Source organism: Danio aesculapii, chromosome 3 (assembly GCF_903798145.1).
Source record: "Danio aesculapii chromosome 3, fDanAes4.1, whole genome shotgun sequence".
NCBI classification, from domain to species: Eukaryota; Metazoa; Chordata; class Actinopteri; order Cypriniformes; family Danionidae; genus Danio; species Danio aesculapii.
The window spans coordinates 38669407-38688797 of NC_079437.1; the positions used below are offsets into that span (position 1 = coordinate 38669407).

The 19391-nt window shown below is 33.1% G+C and overlaps 1 protein-coding gene across 1 annotated transcript in view; it reads left to right on the forward strand.

Moving 5' to 3' along the window:
- The window catches only part of ttyh3a (tweety family member 3a), a 158518-nt gene extending 140432 nt beyond the window's left edge, over positions 1–18086 (forward strand). The window contains exons 12-14 of the mRNA XM_056453943.1: positions 3399–3572; positions 4887–4962; positions 16776–18086. Coding sequence (XP_056309918.1) covers positions 3399–3572; positions 4887–4962; positions 16776–16850 — 325 coding nt within the window. The 3' untranslated portion in view covers positions 16851–18086. The remainder of the gene's footprint in view (positions 1–3398; positions 3573–4886; positions 4963–16775) is intronic.
- The last annotated feature ends 1305 nt before the right edge of the window (positions 18087–19391 follow it).

The following is a 19391-nucleotide window of genomic DNA, read 5'->3' on the forward strand; positions in this document are numbered from 1 at the left end:
TGTTTCTGTTCACATATAATCCAATCATAGTTTAGCAGAAGCAGGAGAACAGGCTGTTAGTGAATCACAGAGTCATTACAGCTGGTATTTTCCAGGATTTCACTCAACTGGTAATATGTCATGCAGGGTTCCCACGAGTTATGGAATTTCATGGAATTTTAAAAGGTCAGTTTCAGACATTAAAAGTCAGGGATTTATTTTCATCCAAGTCATGGAATATAAAGGAGTTTTGATTGTTTAGTCCCCATTTATCAAAATGTAATTTTTCTATGCTGTATCATGTTTTTATTACATGTTTTTTTCTGTTTTAATGGTTACACTATTTTTCATTCATTCATTTTCTTTTCGGCTAAGTCCCTTTATTAATCTGGGGTCACCACAGCGGAATGAACCGCCAACTTATCTAGCATATGTTTTACCCAGCGGATGCCCTTCCGGCTGCAACTCATCACTGGGAAACATCCATACTCACTCAGTTACACACATACACTATGGACAATTTTAGGTTACCCGATTCACCTATAGCGCATGTCTTTGGACTTGTGGGGATAACCGGAGCACCCGGAGGAAACCCACACGAATATGAGGAGAACATGCAAGATCCACACAGAAATGCCAACTGACCCAGCCGAGGCTCGAGCCAGCGACCTTCTTTCTGTGAGGCGACAGTGCTTTTTAGTTCGTGAAATTGAGGGAGAATTCAGGCAGTTTGACTTTTGGCCAATAGTAGGAACTCTGGTCTTTCCTCTGAAGTGTAAATATGGAAGATTGGATTACAGCATGATCTCTTGTTTAATCTGCCTGCTGAATTGAATCATGTGAATTAGAATGGCTTCCTCGTGTTTGTGTGTGGATGGAGATCGCCCTCTGCTGTTCAGAGACCTACCTGAGTCTTTCATAATGAAAATTACAGAGCATTTATTCATGCGCTGTTAGACAAAGCCCTCAGTGTCTGAATGATTCATGATTTCTTCCCAGTTTTTGTAAGTTATTAAACTATAATTATGGCAAAAATTGAGCTCTGATTATTCTTTCTTTCTTTCTTTCTTTCTTTCTTTCTTTTCTTTTCTTTCTTTCTTTCTTTCTTTCTTTCTTTCTCTGATTAATCTCTAAGGAGGTGCTGCTGTTAATCAACTGCTAGTATTTCACGGATGACAAAATCATCTGTTCTCTTGAGCGTTTCATCTGAGTTTAGCTTTTTGCAGTTTCCAACAGTGCTAACCACCAGTTTTCGCATTTGCATCGCACGCTCTCAGTCGGGCCAATTCACAGCAATTTACAAGTTGCATGACTTTGGGCTTGTGTTGAAAGATTAACGAGAGACACTGAAGGCAAAAACCTGCGCCAATAAAACATCTAAGATACATTTTATACATTTGTGTCTAAATTTTAGATGTCATATTTAACCCTTGTGTATTGTTCAAATTGACTAACTTTTGCCTTATTTACTTCCATTATGATAACATTTTTTGATCGAACACAAGCCTGTTTTCTCAAAAAACTTTTTTTTCATTATTGAGTCATTATTCTTATAACCAACCAAACTTTACAGTTATGTTAATATCTGTATGCTGAAGGCTTTTAGATAAGCATCTGTTTAATATATGATAAAGCTGATTATGAAGAAACATTTTATTCTAGTTTTGGGGTTGTTTTGCTTAAAAAAATGATGGTCGATTTCTTAAGTGTTCAGATTTTTATATATGTTAGCAATCATTTATTTAAAGGATAGTTAACACAACAATGAATTTACTCACTCACAGGTCATCCAAGATGTAGGTTTTTTTTCCTTCAGATTTTTAGCTGAATCTGTGGTTCTTCGTTATACATATAATGGCAGTGAATGGTGATTTTAATTAAAAATAAATGCATACAAATGACTCCAAATCAACAGCCATGGCTCCCAATGACACATTGAGGTCTTGTGAAGCGAAACGATTGGTCCGTGTAAGAAATTGAACATCATCTACATTAACTTTAGCTTTATTTAACTGCATAGTCAAACAGATATCGGCACATGTGGGAATGTTTTTGAATGCAGTTTTGTCACTTGAAAGCATAAGGGCGCGCACTTGGACAGAATGTCAGATAATGCACTTTGTTGATAGAGGTTGATAGATATTGGTAATTGCATCACCAGCCTTTGCGCTATAATCATCAAAACATTGAACTACACTGTAAAAAATGTTGGGTTAGTTTGCGCCAATGGCATAGCAGTTAGAGCAGGGGTGCCCAAACTTTTATAAAGGGCCAAAAACCAAACTTGATTGAGGGTGGTGGGCCAAAGCTAAGTATACCAAACTCTATTACATTAAAGTTGCCATATTAAATTCCTAATTTAATAATATTTAAAAATATATATAAAAAATGTATTTAATCATATCAACAATATTACATTTTATAATGTACTTCTTACAATAAAACCACAATGTTTTGTTTTGTTTCTAAATATGTGCCCTAATAGTGTTTTTAGCAATGTGCCACATATATATATATATATATATATATATTATATATATATATATATATATATATATATATATATATATATATATATATATATATATATATATCAACATCTAAAAAAATTGTTTAATGGTTTTATGGCCCTTTAAAAACATTTAATTGAAATATTAAATTTCAGGTTTTTTTGTAGCTCCGCAATTAATCAAACAGACAAATAAAAGGTTATGTAAAATTCACTTCAACCTTCCCCATCATTTGTCCATCTCTTCTCTGATTGGTTGGCTGGCCAAATCAAAGGCCTGCAGGCCCTAGTTTGGGCATCTCTGGGTTAGTGTGTCGACAAATGGCACTCCATTGTTTCTGTGGTCCTATGCCAATCCTTCCCCTCTCTCTGCTCTCCACGCTTTCCTGTTTATACTGTCTACTGTCCTATTAATTAAAGGTGAAAACCCCCTAAAAAAAATTATTAAAAATGTTGGGTTGCACACTATTACTTAATTCGTGTTGGGTCGACATGAAGTTAACTCAACTATTTTTACAAATGGATTGAACATAAAACAATTAAGTTTTCCAAAAGAATTATGTTCAGCTTATTTTAAATGGGTGGTTTAAACTAGCAGCAGAAGTTATGTTTTGAATGTACTTTCACACATTTTGGGGGTGAACTATCCCTTTAAATGGTGCCTAATTTGTGAATTTCAAAAATGGCATTTAAAAATGCATCTTAATGTAATCAGTCAACTGGGAATGTATTGTAACAACTATTAGTTTTTGTTGTTTTGTACAGTTTTGTTGTTTATTTTTTACAGTGTCTTGTGTTAAGCTACAACTAATGCCGGAAATCAATAAATTATCAACACTGGTTATTCTGATGGATCTGTTGCTGTGTATATCTGTTGTTTGTAAAGAACTATGTCTGTGTGTATATTCAGGCCTGAAGAGGACAGCGAGGAGGAGTCGATGGCTCCTGGAGGCCGTCAGAATCATGATAACCTGTACCGTGTGCACATGCCCAGTCTGTACAGCTGCGGCAGCAGTTACGGCAGCGAGACCAGCATCCCTGCAGGAGCTCACACTGTCAGCAATGCTCCTGTCACTGAGTACATGTGAGGAACACACACACACAACATTAACAACCAACACAACACATGTAGCTCATCGTCACGAATTATGATAATTAGTTAAAGTGTTTGATCATTACTGATATTCAAATTTCTGCTCAATAATTTTGTGATTCTTTCTTCACCATTACACAATTAGGAATACTTTTTAAGTGAAATAGTCAGCAACTGCCATCATTGTTTTTTATTATATTATATTATATTATATTATATTATATTATATTATATTATATTATATTATATTATATTATATTATATTATATTATATTATATTATAATAATTAAGACATTTAGAATTAATATAATATAATAAAATATAATAATTATTCGCTACTTAATGTTGTAGATTAAGTAGCAAATAATTATATTATATTATATTATATTATAATAATTAAGAGTCTAAGACATTTAAAATTAATATAATATAATATAATATAATATAATATAATATAATATAATATAATATAATATAATAATAATAATATAATAATAATAATATAATATAATAATTAATGTTGTAGATTAAGTAGCGAATAATTAGTATATTATATTATGTTATATTATATTATGTTAAGCCATTTATAAACTGATATACTACAGTATTAAGTTAATAATAATAATAATAATAATTATTATTATTATTAATATTATGATATTATATTAATTAAGCTCTTAAGCAATCATTATACTACAATATTAAGTAGCGAATAATTATTATATTACATTACATTATACAGGTTATTAAGCAATTTAGAAAATATTATACTACAATATTAAGTAGAGAATAATAATAAGTATTATTATTATTATCATCATATAACAGTTTAGCAGTAATGTATATAATAATATTAATAAGTATTATCGTTATTATATTGGTGTTTCTTTTTTATTAACATGCATTCAACAGAATTGGATAAAACTGATCAAAAAATTGTTTCAGAACAAAACTGATTACAGGTTTCCCCTGCTTAAAAGCATTAAGCAGCAACACATTGATAACTATAATAATTGTTTCTTGAACATCAAGTCGGTATATTAACATTTACACTGGAGTAATAACTGTACAATATTCAGCTTGGCCATCATTAAGATGTATTAAATTAAAAAACGTTTGATTTCTGCTTTTTTACTGTACAGGAAATCTAATTAGGTCATCCTTGGTGATCTTATGATATTTTAGACCCAAAATAACATCTGAAATGTTTTGTGCATAAGCAACTCCAACATTTAGAACAGCTCAATGAAGATTAGTCCAGGAGGATTTGGGGTCTGTGTAAAATGTGTACATCTTATTTCCAGGACCCAGAATGCAAACTTCCAGAACCCTCGCTGTGAAAACACTCCTCTGATCGGGAGAGAATCTCCTCCTCCATCTGTAAGTGTCCTCTCTCGTCCTCAATGAATGATAGACAAACACACGCACATACACACAAATACACATGCACAACCACACACACACACACACACACACACACATACACAACCACACTAAACCATCAATCATCCACAGAGTCATTTTGACAGCCTGAATGTTTCAGTATTCACCATGAACAGCACGCTTTCCTAGTTTGCCTGTGTTAATCAGTAATCTCCCCCACTGTAGTTTCAGCACTGCACACAGCAAGTCATCATTACAAATAGATGAGTACCTAGATGAGAACAGTCACTTTCAGAAAAAATTTGGATCTAGCTTGCCCAATTTTACAGAACAAGTTAGACCGTCTGGAGATTTGTTGCCTTAGATCAATGTTGCATTGATTTTTCATTTGTGAGGAAAAGGAGAAGAGAGATTTTGAGCCAGATGAACACTTACCAGCTCGAAACCCTCGATAACGGAAGTAAGATGTCAACATAGTCACCTGTTGTTGCTGAAATTGTGCTGTTACTCTCAAGGCTTCAACATTGAACAGGGCGGATTGATTGAATGAGCGTCTTTGACATTTCACATAGACTTCTCGTGTGTTTTAACACCTCGCTTCAGCAGCCGATCAATGTGAAGCTCTTAAAATAAGACCTGGAGTGCAATGTTAACGCAAGCTAGCACCACAGACAGCAATCTTGCTGCAGTTTTGACATTTATTGTTTCTGAGGGGACAAATTTGGAAGAGCTCAGATAGTGTGGCTTGTTAGTTTCTTTTTTGGCTGCAAGAATCTGCCAACTTTGAAACTAACTCACCGTGTACTTTAACCATGCTCCTTTATCGTGTTGAAAGGGTAATTTCATTTGACTGACAGACTTTTACAACAGGGGTCTCAAACTGCCGGCCCATGGACTATTTGTGCCCCCCCCCCCCCCCCCCTCCCCCTCCCTCCAGCTTGCAACTGATGTCAAAAAATATAACTAGATTCGGCCCACCAAAACATATTTTTGAACCACTATCATTGTTGTGCAGTCGCAAATACACTTGTGGTTTTGACCCCCCACCTACCACCCCCACTTGGCATGCGGTCGAAACAAAGGCAAATGCAGATTAACTCTGGAGCTGATTTAAAAGTTGAAGTATATGTCCGTAAGTGCTCTATTTTTACTAAAGCTGTATTTTGGTAAATATTGGAGCGTCATTTGATTATAATTACTTTTGTACCGCCTTTATTTTGTTGTACAAACACCTCTTCATGGCCTACACTTTATGCTGGTGGTGTAAATATGATAATTTTGTTAATATTCGATTTAAATGGTCTCATTAATTTTTCTATTATGCATATTAAGATTTGTATAAATATGTGCATTAGTAAAATATGACTGCTGGCTGAATTGAACTTGTTAAAGTAAATGTGAATATGTAATTTTCCCCTTTTTGTTGTAGTTTTACAAAAAAAAATGATATTGAGAAGAACAACTGCCAGTAAACTCAATCAAGTAACCCAAACCTTTGGTTAAGCAGCCATTGATTGGGATATAATACTAATAATTATTATGTCTATTATTAAATTGTAGTATTCTCATAGCAATTTAAACTACCCCTTCAATATGTACAATAAGAAACAAAAATAAGGCACTTTGATACTCAGGGGAAGAATGTCTGAGTGCGTCAATTACATCAGGTTTCCACTTTTTACGTGTGCTAGATTGTTAAAACCGCCCTCCTATGAATTGTCAGTCACTGATATGGCCCCCCGCCAGTTTGAGTTTGAGACCCCTGGTTTACAAGAATGTTTGCAGGTTGTTAACTAGTTCTTGATTTTTATCACATAGTTGGCTAATAAAACTTCTCCCCAAAATAAACTTTTTTAATGCTGCTTCAGTATGCACATTTCTAATGTGTGATGCGAATTTTGTCCAAAGAATTGTACATGAGCCACTCAAATTTTGTAATTGCATGGACCTTGTGGACCTTTTGTAATTGCATGTGTAAACTTTTGTGCGTGCGTGCGTGCGTGTGTGTGTATATATATATATTTATTTATTTATTTATTTATATATATATATATATATATATATATATATATATATATATATATATATATATATATATATATATATATATATATATATATATTTATTTATTTATATATTTATTTATTTATTTATTTATATATATATTTATATATATATTTATATATATATTTATATATATATATATATATATATATATATATATATATATATATATATATATATATATATATATATATATATATATATATATATATATTTATATATATATATATATTTATATATATATATATATATATATATATATATATATATATATATATATATATATATATATATATATATATACACACACACAAAATAACTTTATTAATCTGGCTCTCAGATGAATACCTGCATATTAAATAAAAAAATAAAATCACAATATTACACAATATAAATTCACAGAATTTTGAAATATATCATATATATCATATATGTAAATATGACATTTTTATATTATTGCAATCTAAATTTGACCTTGTTTTTTAAATATTTAAAGATAAGCATTATTGCCATATCTCAGATTTCTGTATTTGGGACTGCACAATCAGCTGCTGCTTTCAAATTTGGTTTAATACAAGTGATTAAATGCAGAAATACAAAGGTATCCGCGGGGTCTTAAAAAGTCTTAAATTTACTGAAATATTGCGTTGTAGGTCTTAAATCTTTTTTTAAACTGGTCTTATTTTTCTTTGTTCATGTATAGCTACCCAATCTGGCCAACACCCATCCAATCATCAACAATCTATCTCAATGAAACTTTGAACTTTTTATTTAAGAATGTAAATTTTAACTCTTTTTACCATAATTGTTGAATTATTTTCCTTACAGTAACATTTGTTTAAAAGTTCGCCATGTTTTTACTGCTGAGGAAGCTGACCTGGACGGACTGTTGTGCATACTTTTAGTTTATTAAACAGTTTTTAAAACCTTTAAAACATTTTATTTTTTTTTTTTTTACAAGAAAGGTTATGTCAAGTTGTGTATATGTACAACTAGAGCTTGCTTGTTTTGACAAAATATTTTGACCAGAATTAACCAAACTATTTATTTTTTAATTGTTAAATTATTATTATAGTATTATTAAATACATAAAAAAGTTTTATAGGGCATATTAAAATCTTTTCCAACTGGGCTATTCAAAAAAACTCCTTAGCATTAAGCCCTGTATGAGTCTAAAATTTAATTCATAATGGTCGTAAAAATGTTTTTAAAAGTCTTAAATTTAACTTGCTGAAACCTGCAGAAACCTTGAAATACACTCTCTGACCAACTCGTATGTGATGAATGGCGGCTCACTTCAGTAATTGGATGCGGTGGTGACTTCCCATGAAACATGCACCAGACCACCTCTTCATGCAGGTTTAGGTACAGTTCGTGTGTGCGACTGCAACAACAACTTTTATTTTAGATTATTCTTTTAAGTCACTAGTATAGCAAAGTTGCACGAGCCTTTGCACTTTTTCCTACGCCATTTTAATCACATCCAAATTAATTAATTCATTCATTTCATTTCGGCTTAGTCCCTTTATTAAGCAAATTAATTCAGTTTGTGAGAAAATCCAAAGCCTATTCTAGCACCACTACTTACAAATTAAATAAATTTATATAATGAAAACAAGCACATTATTTTACATGGCTAACCGCACACCTAACGTGTGTAACATGTTTGTAACATCTATCTTACCAATAAGGCATGGGGAAACTGAAATGATTTTGCACTTACTTGTTTAGGGTTTGAAATGTCAAAGTCTTCATACAGAAGTGCTTTTTTAGCCCATGTATCTGTGTACCAGCTATGTGAACCCATAAAGGAAGAAAATACTTATTAGTTTGTCCACAAGGTGGCAGCACCGACCCAGACATTTTACTGACAGAACGTGTTGTTGACTAAAAGAAAAAAAGAGACGGAACAAGAACATTAACCTCTGGTAGACTGCAAAAACAACAGATGTTGGTAAACGCTTAGTGAGCAGATTAAAAGACACCTGCTATTAAAAAAAAAAAAAAAACTTGACTTTCCTTTCCACATCTGCAGCAAAATAATCATGCAAAGTTATGCGTCACATTGGATTCTCAATGTTAAGGTAATTATTGATCATTAAATGTGCTTTTAGATACTTTTTCTAATTGGTTGGAGGAAATCTAGTACTTTTGAAAGGAAATTTCAAACGAGGAAGAATTCCCCACACAAAATTTGTGACAGAATTAAGTTGGTCCATTGATTTGTTGAAATTGACTTCTGAGATGTGCTTCATACATCAGTGCAGTATTGGCAGTTGGTAATAGACTGGAAACTCTTTCATTTTACTTTTATTAATTATTATTATTAGTAGTATTATTATTATAATTTTTTTTAGAATAGAATTTTTATAAAAGAGAATGAAATATGAGTATCACTAAGCATTTTACTATTTTATATGAGGAAAAAAAAGAAATCTTAGAAAATCACAGCGGCCTTCACAATAACACATCAAAATAAAAGTCTGTTGTAAATTTAGTTTTAGTTAATTCTGAGACAAACTAAATATTTTATGGTATTTCAAAAACTATAATTACGTTTAACTCTTAATAAATTGTTGTTGATGATTCCTGGCTTTCAATTAACTACACGTGAATGGAAAACTGAACTAAATTTAGTGGTTTGAAAAGTAATACATCTTTCATGGGAACCTTTTTATATGAGTTCTAATGCTTTGGAGTCTTTTGTGGCATTTGGCAACAGTTACAGTATGATGAACATGTAACATTTCTAAATTATAATACATTTAAAACACTTTTCATGGATATATTTATTAGCTTGCAATTATAACAAGCATGTGTAGTTCATTTACTGAAGCACTACTATGATTGCTGAAATTAGTTGGTTAACTGGTAGTTTAGGTTGAGTGCAGATTATTTGGACTTGCTGATGTAAGTTAACCGTTATCACCCCCGTGTACCCGTGTCCCCTGCCTGGTCATGTGTCCTCTAGATTCCATGTCTTGCTTTGTGTGTGTTGGGAGTGCATGTAAACGTGTATCTGCAGAGTCAGTGGTGTTTTTCTGCTCTACACTTTCTTGTCGTTTTTTTTTGTTTTTTTTTTGCAAACCCACACAGTTGTATTTGACCTCCACGGACAGTAACAGCCATCACAGCTGGCAGTTAAAGCCATCGGAGAGTTCCCGCTCGTTTTGGTAACAACCTCAGCTAAAGCAACAGGTACTCAAATGTCCCACTAACTGGCCCACTTCCCTCCCCACAAGAAAACAACAGCGTGATTCCGTCCCAAACCTAAAAAACCCCAAAGCTGTCCTCGTGCCTGTTGTGTTTTGGTTGTGTGTGGATCCCTGGTCTTGTCATATCTGTGGAGCAGCATGTTATCCCTCCATTAGCATTAAGTCTTAACGTTTCTGACAGAAAATTCTATTTGGTAGAGCATGAAGAGGAATAAATGCATTAACACTGACATTAAGGGAGAGAACCGCTTTTTAATTTAGTTTAGCTAATGATGAGCATCCTAAAGGTGCATTTACACTGACGGTTATTATATTGATGGAGGTCACTGATAGTTTTTAGTCTCGTTTGAATAAAGTGTTGCTTTGTAATGTCACTGATTTGATTGTGTTGTTGATAGGAATCTGTAGAAAATGCTTATAGGACTTGTTTATGCCTGGTATTACTATGTGTTTTTATCATGTGATTGGTGGTTAAAGGGGTAGTTTACACAAATAATTAAAATTCTGCATCATTTACTTATCCATGTGTTCCAATCAGGTTTGATTTTGTTTCTTCTCTTGAACACAGTGGAAGATATGCTGAAGAATGCTGTGGAAAAATTAGTATTGACTTCCATAGTTTCTTTTTCTCATTATGGATGTCGATGTCTATGTTTCCCCCAACATTTTTTAGAATATCTTGTTTTGTGTTGAACTGAAGAAGGACATGCATACAAGTTTTGAACCAGTTGAGTGTGAGTAAAATACTAAATAAAAAGGGACATTTCATTATTTGGGTGAGGTATCCTTTTAATACAATACAAAATAATACAATAAAATACAATAGAATAAAAAGGATATTTCAATATTTGAGTGGGGTATACATTTAATACAATACAAAATAATACAATAAAATACAATAGAATAAAAAGGACATTTCAATATTTGAGTGAGGTATACTTTTAATACAATATAATAGAAAGCAATACATGCATAAGTCATCAGTCTACAGAGATTTCTTAGTAATTTTTGCCTCTTGCAATCGGGAGATCACAATAATTAACCCGAAAAAGCCAAAGCAAAGACTACCATTTTCCGGTATAAACAGGAATACATGAACAGGAATACAGTATAAATACTGTAATACAAAATACAAAGTCCCTAAGGACTTTGTTTGTGGTGTCTTTCGCCATTTTGTGGCAGAACGTCAATCGTCATTTTCTTTGGTCTGCTCAGACAGGCTGATGGCGGCCAATGCACTGAATCTGATGCTCTGAAATGATAAATATTTTAAAATAGGCACCATCCTTATAAATAAACTGCATAGTTGCAATCTAAACGGCTACATTCTCGACTAATAAAAAGCCTCGAAAGTACATTATGTTGTCTAACAGCAGTAATATTTGTCAAACTGTAGAGCCTCCTCTGCTTGTTGCTGTGTGTGAATGGAGTTATAGACAATGGTGAAGAGGCTGTATGAGTGCTGTTATTTGCAGAATATCGCACCACTATCAGCCAATCACATTCAAGAACCAGACAGAACTGTTGTATAAAATATAAAACAATATTTGTAAAGTGGATCAAGAAAAGTTCAAAGTTTGTACCTTTTAACACTTTTAACAGCCTCTAAACATAGCTACTCTTTGCTTACTAACATAAAACACTTAAAAATAAATTATTATATGTGTTGTTGAAACATACTAGCCAGATTGGGTTTAAACTTTGCCACCAGAAAACATGTGTTTTTGAAGGCAACGTATATAAATATAAAAAGCACAATAAAATATAAAATGTAAAATCACCATTTATGATTCTAACTCATTCACTTTGGTGTAGTTTTGTGACTATGTGAACAAAATTGAAAGCTGTTGCTCTATATCACTTTCTGTTATATCTGTTAATGTAAATCCTGCAATTTCACAGTAAATCAAAACATACGTGCCAATTTTAGCAAATCTTTCTCAATACCCTTATGTATTTTGTATATTGCATGCATGTTCACTTATAATTGACATAATAAACTTTATATGACATTGTTATTTTTCATTTAGTTCCATGTTCCCAAATGATAGCTTAACATTTAATAATCATTGTTGAAAATTCTAAAAAAAGTACTTTAGTTACATAAATGTAGCTATAAACATAATTAGTTCATGGGAAACAAACTGACGTTTCCAAAAAAGCGGAATGATAAAAGTGTTATGCATTCAGTGGTGATTTGGTTTAAAATACATGCACATTTATTTATTTTCATTCATCTCTACATGGTTAACTAACACATATTGTACAACATTCTCACTTAAGAATAAGCTAAAATAAAATGAATTGTATTGCTTCAGATCTTACCTTAAAATTTGTATAAAACATTTTGGCACCCAGCGTCACGGTGGCGCAGTAGGTAGTGCTGTCACTACCACAAAGGTCGCTGGTTCGAGCCTCGGCTGGGTCAGTTGGTGTTTCTGTGTGGAGTTTGCATGTTCTCCCTGCGTTCGCGTGGATCTCCGGGTGCTACGGTTTCCCCCACAGTCCAAAGACATGCGGTATAGGTGGATTGGATAGGCTAAATTGTCCGTAGTGTATGAGTGTGTATGGAGGTTTCTCAGAGATGGGTTGCAGCTGGAAGGGCATCCGCTGCGTAAAACTTGTGGATAAGTTGGTGGTTCATTCCGCTGTGGTGACCCCGGATTAATAAAGGGACTAAGCCCTTTATTAAAAATGAATGAATGAATTATGACAATTATGAAAAATAGGCTACAATATGTTTTACTTAACAATGAACTTGACAGAACGTGTCTCTATTTTTATTGGGGTTTTAAAAATAAACCTAAAAGATTGACATTATGACTTTCAGTTTGTTAAGCCTACATAGGGATTTCTAATGAAAACAAACAGTTATGTGCAATTTAATAACCATATGAACTACAATATCTATGATTAGAGATTACTCACAGCTAAGACATTTCAGCAAATTTCATCCTCCCAAAATGAAATAAAATGTGATCAACTAGTCATGACAACATGTGTTTTTATGTTAATTATTATACCTTATTAATCCAAGTTAATCATGTTTCTACTTAAGTTATACAATTTTTAAGTCAGTATAATGTAATTAAAGTACATTTTTTTATTCAAAACTTAAATTTAAGGCAACCATATCATTTAACAGTCCAGAGTTATAAGTATGTCCTACTATTAATATTCAGATGTTTGCTGATGACACAGTTATATACGTGTACGCAAAAAAAACAAAAAAAAAAACAACAACTGGCAGCAAATCATTTAACCGAGGCACTTGTTCATGTATCTGATTGGTTCTGTGAATCGTATCTTAATTTAAATATAAGTAAAATGGTTTGTATGTTCTTCTCACAATCATTCACAGTTACCCATCATCCTGATGTGTTTGTAAAAGGAGAACAGCTCAGGGTTGTCTCTGATTTTAAATATTTAGGTCTAATTTTAGATTCACAATTGACATTCCAAAAGAATACCAAGAAGGTCACTGGATTTGTTAAATTGAGTCTGGCCAACTTCGACCTTACTTGACTAATGAAGCAGCAAAACTTTTTATGCACTCCATGATTTTTTTCTTATATTACATATTGTCTTACTAGTTGGTCACACACCAGTAAAAGTTTTAAAATCAGTTGAATCACTTTATAGACAGGCACTTAAAGTATTTGATGAGGAGTCTATTAGGTATCATCATTGTAATATAATACAAAAACACTCTTTATTGAGATAATATGAAATATTTGGCTGATGCTTGTATGATTTTTAAAATTTTAAATGGATATGCTCCACCTCCATTATGTAAGTTTGTGACACACAGGAATAATAATAATAATAATGGTCAAGCAACACGATCTGTTACCAGGGGAGACTGTGCGGTGCAGTATAGGCGTACAACTTTTGCACGATCAGTCTTCTCAGTAAGAGCCAGTCATTACTGAAACACACTTCCTATGGATTTAAAGGGTTACAAATTATTCAACATTTAAATACAAGTTAAAGAAATGGCTAAAAGCAAATCAAGTTTGTAATAATGAGTAATTCTTTTGTCTAACATTTTAAGAAATTCTCATGACATGTTTTATCCCTTTGTCATATGTAATTTTACTGTTTTTGTATGTGTGATGATGTGTTTTTTTTATTTTAGCTTGCCTTTTAAAATCTGGCAGGGGGCAACAGATGAAATTAGTCCTTGTGGCTCATTTAACTCTGGCTTATTTACAGTTCTACTGTTTATTAATGAACATTGTCCCTGTTAAATTAAAAAAAATAATAAAATTAAAATTTAAGTGCTTTTTTTTCACTTAGTAGTAACAGATCTCAGTCAGTGTGAATGCACCTTAAGCCTTGTCAACATAAATATATCTAGTTCCTGCATTTATAGATTGCACAAAAAATAGCCATGTTGAGTTTTTTGTACGAAAATATTGATTTCCTTTCACGTGTGGTTTGTTGTTTTACTGTTGTACTTTGAAGTGTTGTTATTAGGGACACATAATAATACTGTCAGTGTTATTATGCTGTAGCTAAGAGCTGTCAAGTCCATTCACTGCATCTGTCATGTACACTTATGATTATCAGCGTACGTTGAATTAGAAAATACGGATCAGGCAATTCAGTCATCAGCCCTACAGAAGGAAAGAGCTATTTTCAAAGCCACAAACATAATAGAGATAGAAAGAGAGAGCGGGTAATCATCCAATTGCATTCATGCCACACTTAAATACTCAGAGAGAATACAATGAGCTCAAGTGAAGGGATTGAGTCTTTAAATTTAGCATTTTAGGACTATTATTGCACTTTTTTTCATGTTAGTGGTGTATTTTAGAAAAAGAACATCATTTGTAATGTAGCTTGACAGCTTACTGTTTTAGGAGAACAGATTAAATTAATGAATTTAGTCCATTCTAACATTTAGTTTGTTTTGGGGCCATTTTAACTGCACTAGTGCACGTCCTGCGAACAGATCAGTATCTACAAAGGCTGATGAAATGATTCTGCAACTGTGAACATCACTAAAACATTTGAAACAATTGAAAACCATACACTGTTAGGATGCTCAATACATTATGATGAAAACCTTTTGGTAATCATGGGTCACAGACAATACAAGTAGAATAAAAGCTGTGTGTATTTTTTTTTGTCTTTTCATACAACCAATAAATTGTAATTCAGTTTAACAATATTTTACACACCAAAAAAATAAAAGAATGAAAACAATATCATCTGGCATATTTAGAAACAATTTGATGCACACTAAAAGACCACCATTTATGAGCAATAAGTTTTGAATGATATAATTATATAGCATTTAATATGATCACTTTTACTTTTGTATGTTTTAGGAAGATTAGACTAACCCCTGGTCCCATAGACATGGGTTAAGGCTAGTCCTAGACTAAATTGCAGGCATGAGGGTTTTTTTTTTTTACCTGTAAATAACTTACAGTGACATCTTCAAATATATAGATGAAATAGTTTAGTCTCAAGATGCACCCCAGTAATGTGTTTTCAGTATTGTATTTTATAAAACAGTTTAAATACCCTGACTAAATTAAACTAAGGCCTAGCCCTGACCTAGCTAGTTGTGTGAAACCAGGCCTATGTTTATGAGCCATTTCACCCATGTTTTTGCAATTTTATTTTCTCAAAGGTTATTTGAAATCATTAAATGAAAACTCCACATTTCTTTTTAGAAAGAGGCTCATTTAACACACAGCTTCCCAGGAGGGGTCGGGATGCAGACCTGATGCAGCGCAATCTAAGCTGCATGCAATGCTTTTTAATAGCCCAACCCCTAACCCTACCCCTCACAGTGACGTCACTAGCTCCATTGAGTGCATTGTGTCTGAAATTGCAATCTCAGCTTACACATCATCAAGGCTGCATCCAGATACTGTTGAACTTCCCTAGAGTTAAATAGTGGAGTTTTACCATTTTAAAATCATTCTGCAGATCTCTGGGACTTGTGGGAGCGCTTTTAGCTTAGCTTAGCATAAATCATTGAATCAGTTTAGACCTTTAGCATCAGTTTTGATCGTTCTTTGTTTTAAAAAAGCTTGGTGCTTCTGTAGTTACAGAAAAAAAAGGCAACTTTTAATTTCCTGTCAGTCTTAGAACCCAATGTATTTTTAAAAAAGAATCAATCTTTAAATAGCAAAATTATTTATATTTGTGCAAGATCCTAATGGTCTAATCAGATTCAATGATCTATGCTAAGCTAACCTAAACTTGCTCCAGACACAGAGGCTGAATGGATTAAAAATGGTTAAAAAAAATACCGTTTAACCATAGGGGAGTTGTAAAATGAGCCTATTTCCAAAAAGATTCCTCAATTAAAAGTGGAGTGTTACTTTAAGTAGGCTCTTAAAAGTAAACATATAAAATGCTTTCTAAGTATGACTTAATTATTGATCAGAAACACTTAAATGAGAATAATTTTTTCTATCTTCTTTGATCTTATCATCAGCTCTAAACAGAATCTTACACAGAATCTTAATGATCTTAATCCAAATTGTTGTTGTTTTTGTCTCTTTCTAGTACACGTCCAGCATGAGAGCCAAATACCTGGCCAACACCCGACCTGACCCCAACAGCAGCTCCGCAGCAAACTAGAGGACCGACATCTCTTTTCCGAACAGTCTACAGCTCCCACTCGCACCACATCTAGTCCCACTCTTCTAATTCAGTTTCACCCCAGGCCCACCATCCAGCCATGCTGATCTCTGACGTGTGCTCTTCAACCCAGCGGATAAAGGACGTCCTTGATTCATGTAAATACTGCTGTCGGAGGAATGTTCCAGATGGCCGGTTCAGTTCAGGCAGCTAGTTTATCCAGTGTATGCATGTGTGTTTGCATCTGTATGCACCGCATTACTTACAGATACATTGAGTGACATGCGTTTGTGTGTGTGTGTGTGTTCATTTATGCTGCCCTTGCGCATTTGTGGTGCTCTTGCCAGAGGTTCAGAAAGCTCCAGAACTGAAGGACTGGATATGGTTTAATGCCCATACATTCCTGCATGGCCTCTGTTCTCTGGCCGTTAGAAGAAATGTGACCACCTCCATTTGCCACATGCCGAATCTACAGTTTACATCAGTGAAGTCTACTGTAATCTAACTGAACCAGTCTCTATCTCAATAGGATGATGAACTCTGAGCAGTGAGAATTTAGCCCAGGTTTGAGTTGAGGTCTTTTTTAATAGCAGTTTTGGTGATGAGGTTTGATAGCTATTACAGTGAAGTGGTGTGAGAAATAAGGCCCGAAACATGCTTTATGCTAGTGCATGAATGTAGGTACAATAGTTTTGTCAATATTGAAAAGGGTGTTTAATGCCAGGATTTATAATCTGAATTTTAATCAGGTATACAGCTATGGAAAAAAATTAAGAGACCACTTGAAAATGATTGTTTTTTTGTTTGTTTTTTTGATAGATTTTTATGGATTTATTAGTTATGGCCAGTGCTTAATTTGAGCCTCATTTTGCCAGATCCTGTTCTGGAAAATGTCATATATTCTTGTTTTGCGTTTCGTATTTAATGGATGGATCAGGATAGCGGGAGACAGAAGCAAAGCAATCTCAAGTCAAACAGAAAACATGACAGAAGAGGTAGCTGTGGGCTCTTCTTGATGATTGGAATAAGTGAGCCATTTAATTATTATTTTTTTACTTGGCACATAATAGTGAAGTGAACTGGATAGTGATCGTTCATACGATTGATGTTTATAGCTACATGTTTTTATTATCCATGACTGACCGATAACGTTATATGACACAAAATAATTAAAGGCCGTTCAGAAATGTGATGCTCTTTTTTTGCGCTATTAATGTTTAACAATGTCATGTTCTAGGAAAAGTAAAATAGTTTGGTGGATGTCAGTAACAATGACTTTTATTTTTAGGTTTTGTTTAGGGAATTAAGCTTATTAAGCTTAAGTTAATTACAAATTAAGCACTGGTTATGATTTTGAGTGTGTTTTATGCGTTAATGGTGTAATGACATTCCTTCGAATGCAAATATTCTCATTTAGAGCATTTTTTTATAAATTATTTTTTTGTAGTGATCAAAAAAAAACATATATTTTTTTTTTATTTCTTAATTTGAAAAAAGTGGTGATTTTTGCTCTAAATGAATACTTTTTTATTATACGAAAGAAATGCCATCACTGCTTTACAGAAAAAAAATTACATGTTCTCATAACTACACATGTAACTATAAATCCTAAATACAGAGAAACTTTTCAAATGATCAAGATTTTTTTATTGTACCATTTATGATTAAATATAGTCCACTATAATAAATGATAAATAGGTGATACAATGCATTGTGCTTATTAGGATTTAATGTGTACACGTTAATCACAATATAGTGCACTTTATGCATATGTAGACTGGTTTCAAGCATAAAAATGCTCTTTTTGACAGTAATAATTCACTTAAGCTAATATGACTGCTGGAAGATTCTGCAAATATTCACTTGAAAACATTTTGCGCAGCATTCATGACATGCTATACTGATACTGTTTTTGTTTATGTTGGTACAGCGGTAGGTACAAGTCATGACTAAAAAAAATCTATTTACAAGATAAATGATTATAATTACATTATTTCACAAGTTGGAATCTTGCAATTATGCTAATTAGGACATGAATACGTAATGTGTGTCGGAAAAAGTGGTATGATGCATTAATTGAAGCTGACATTAGAATAGCTAGAAATGAAAATGTGTTAATGCTAACAGTTTGTATCCTGATGTTGAACTCCATACTGAAGGGGGTTGTTGTGAGTGCCAGATGTGTTTTCATTCAAGTAGCTAGCTGTTAACATCTTCAGTTAATGTGCCATACCTCTGTTTGTGTGTTAATGTCATGCTCTGGCATTAGCATTGTTAGCTTTTGCATTCCTGCACTAGTCTATAGTCTGTTTCAGGCCTGAATCGGTAGTTGTGAGGAGAAGAATGCTTTGGATTCTGTCATCTCATTTACAGGCTTGATTTTCAGTGGAAAGTTATGGTTTCTAGAGGCCGTGCTTTTGAAATACTTGGGTTTTCCCTCAATACTCATCAATTGCATTTCTTGAAAATGGAATAATACTAATAATATCCACTGCCATTACTGGAAAAACCTGGACAAACAGAGCTGGACTGGCCAGCCTG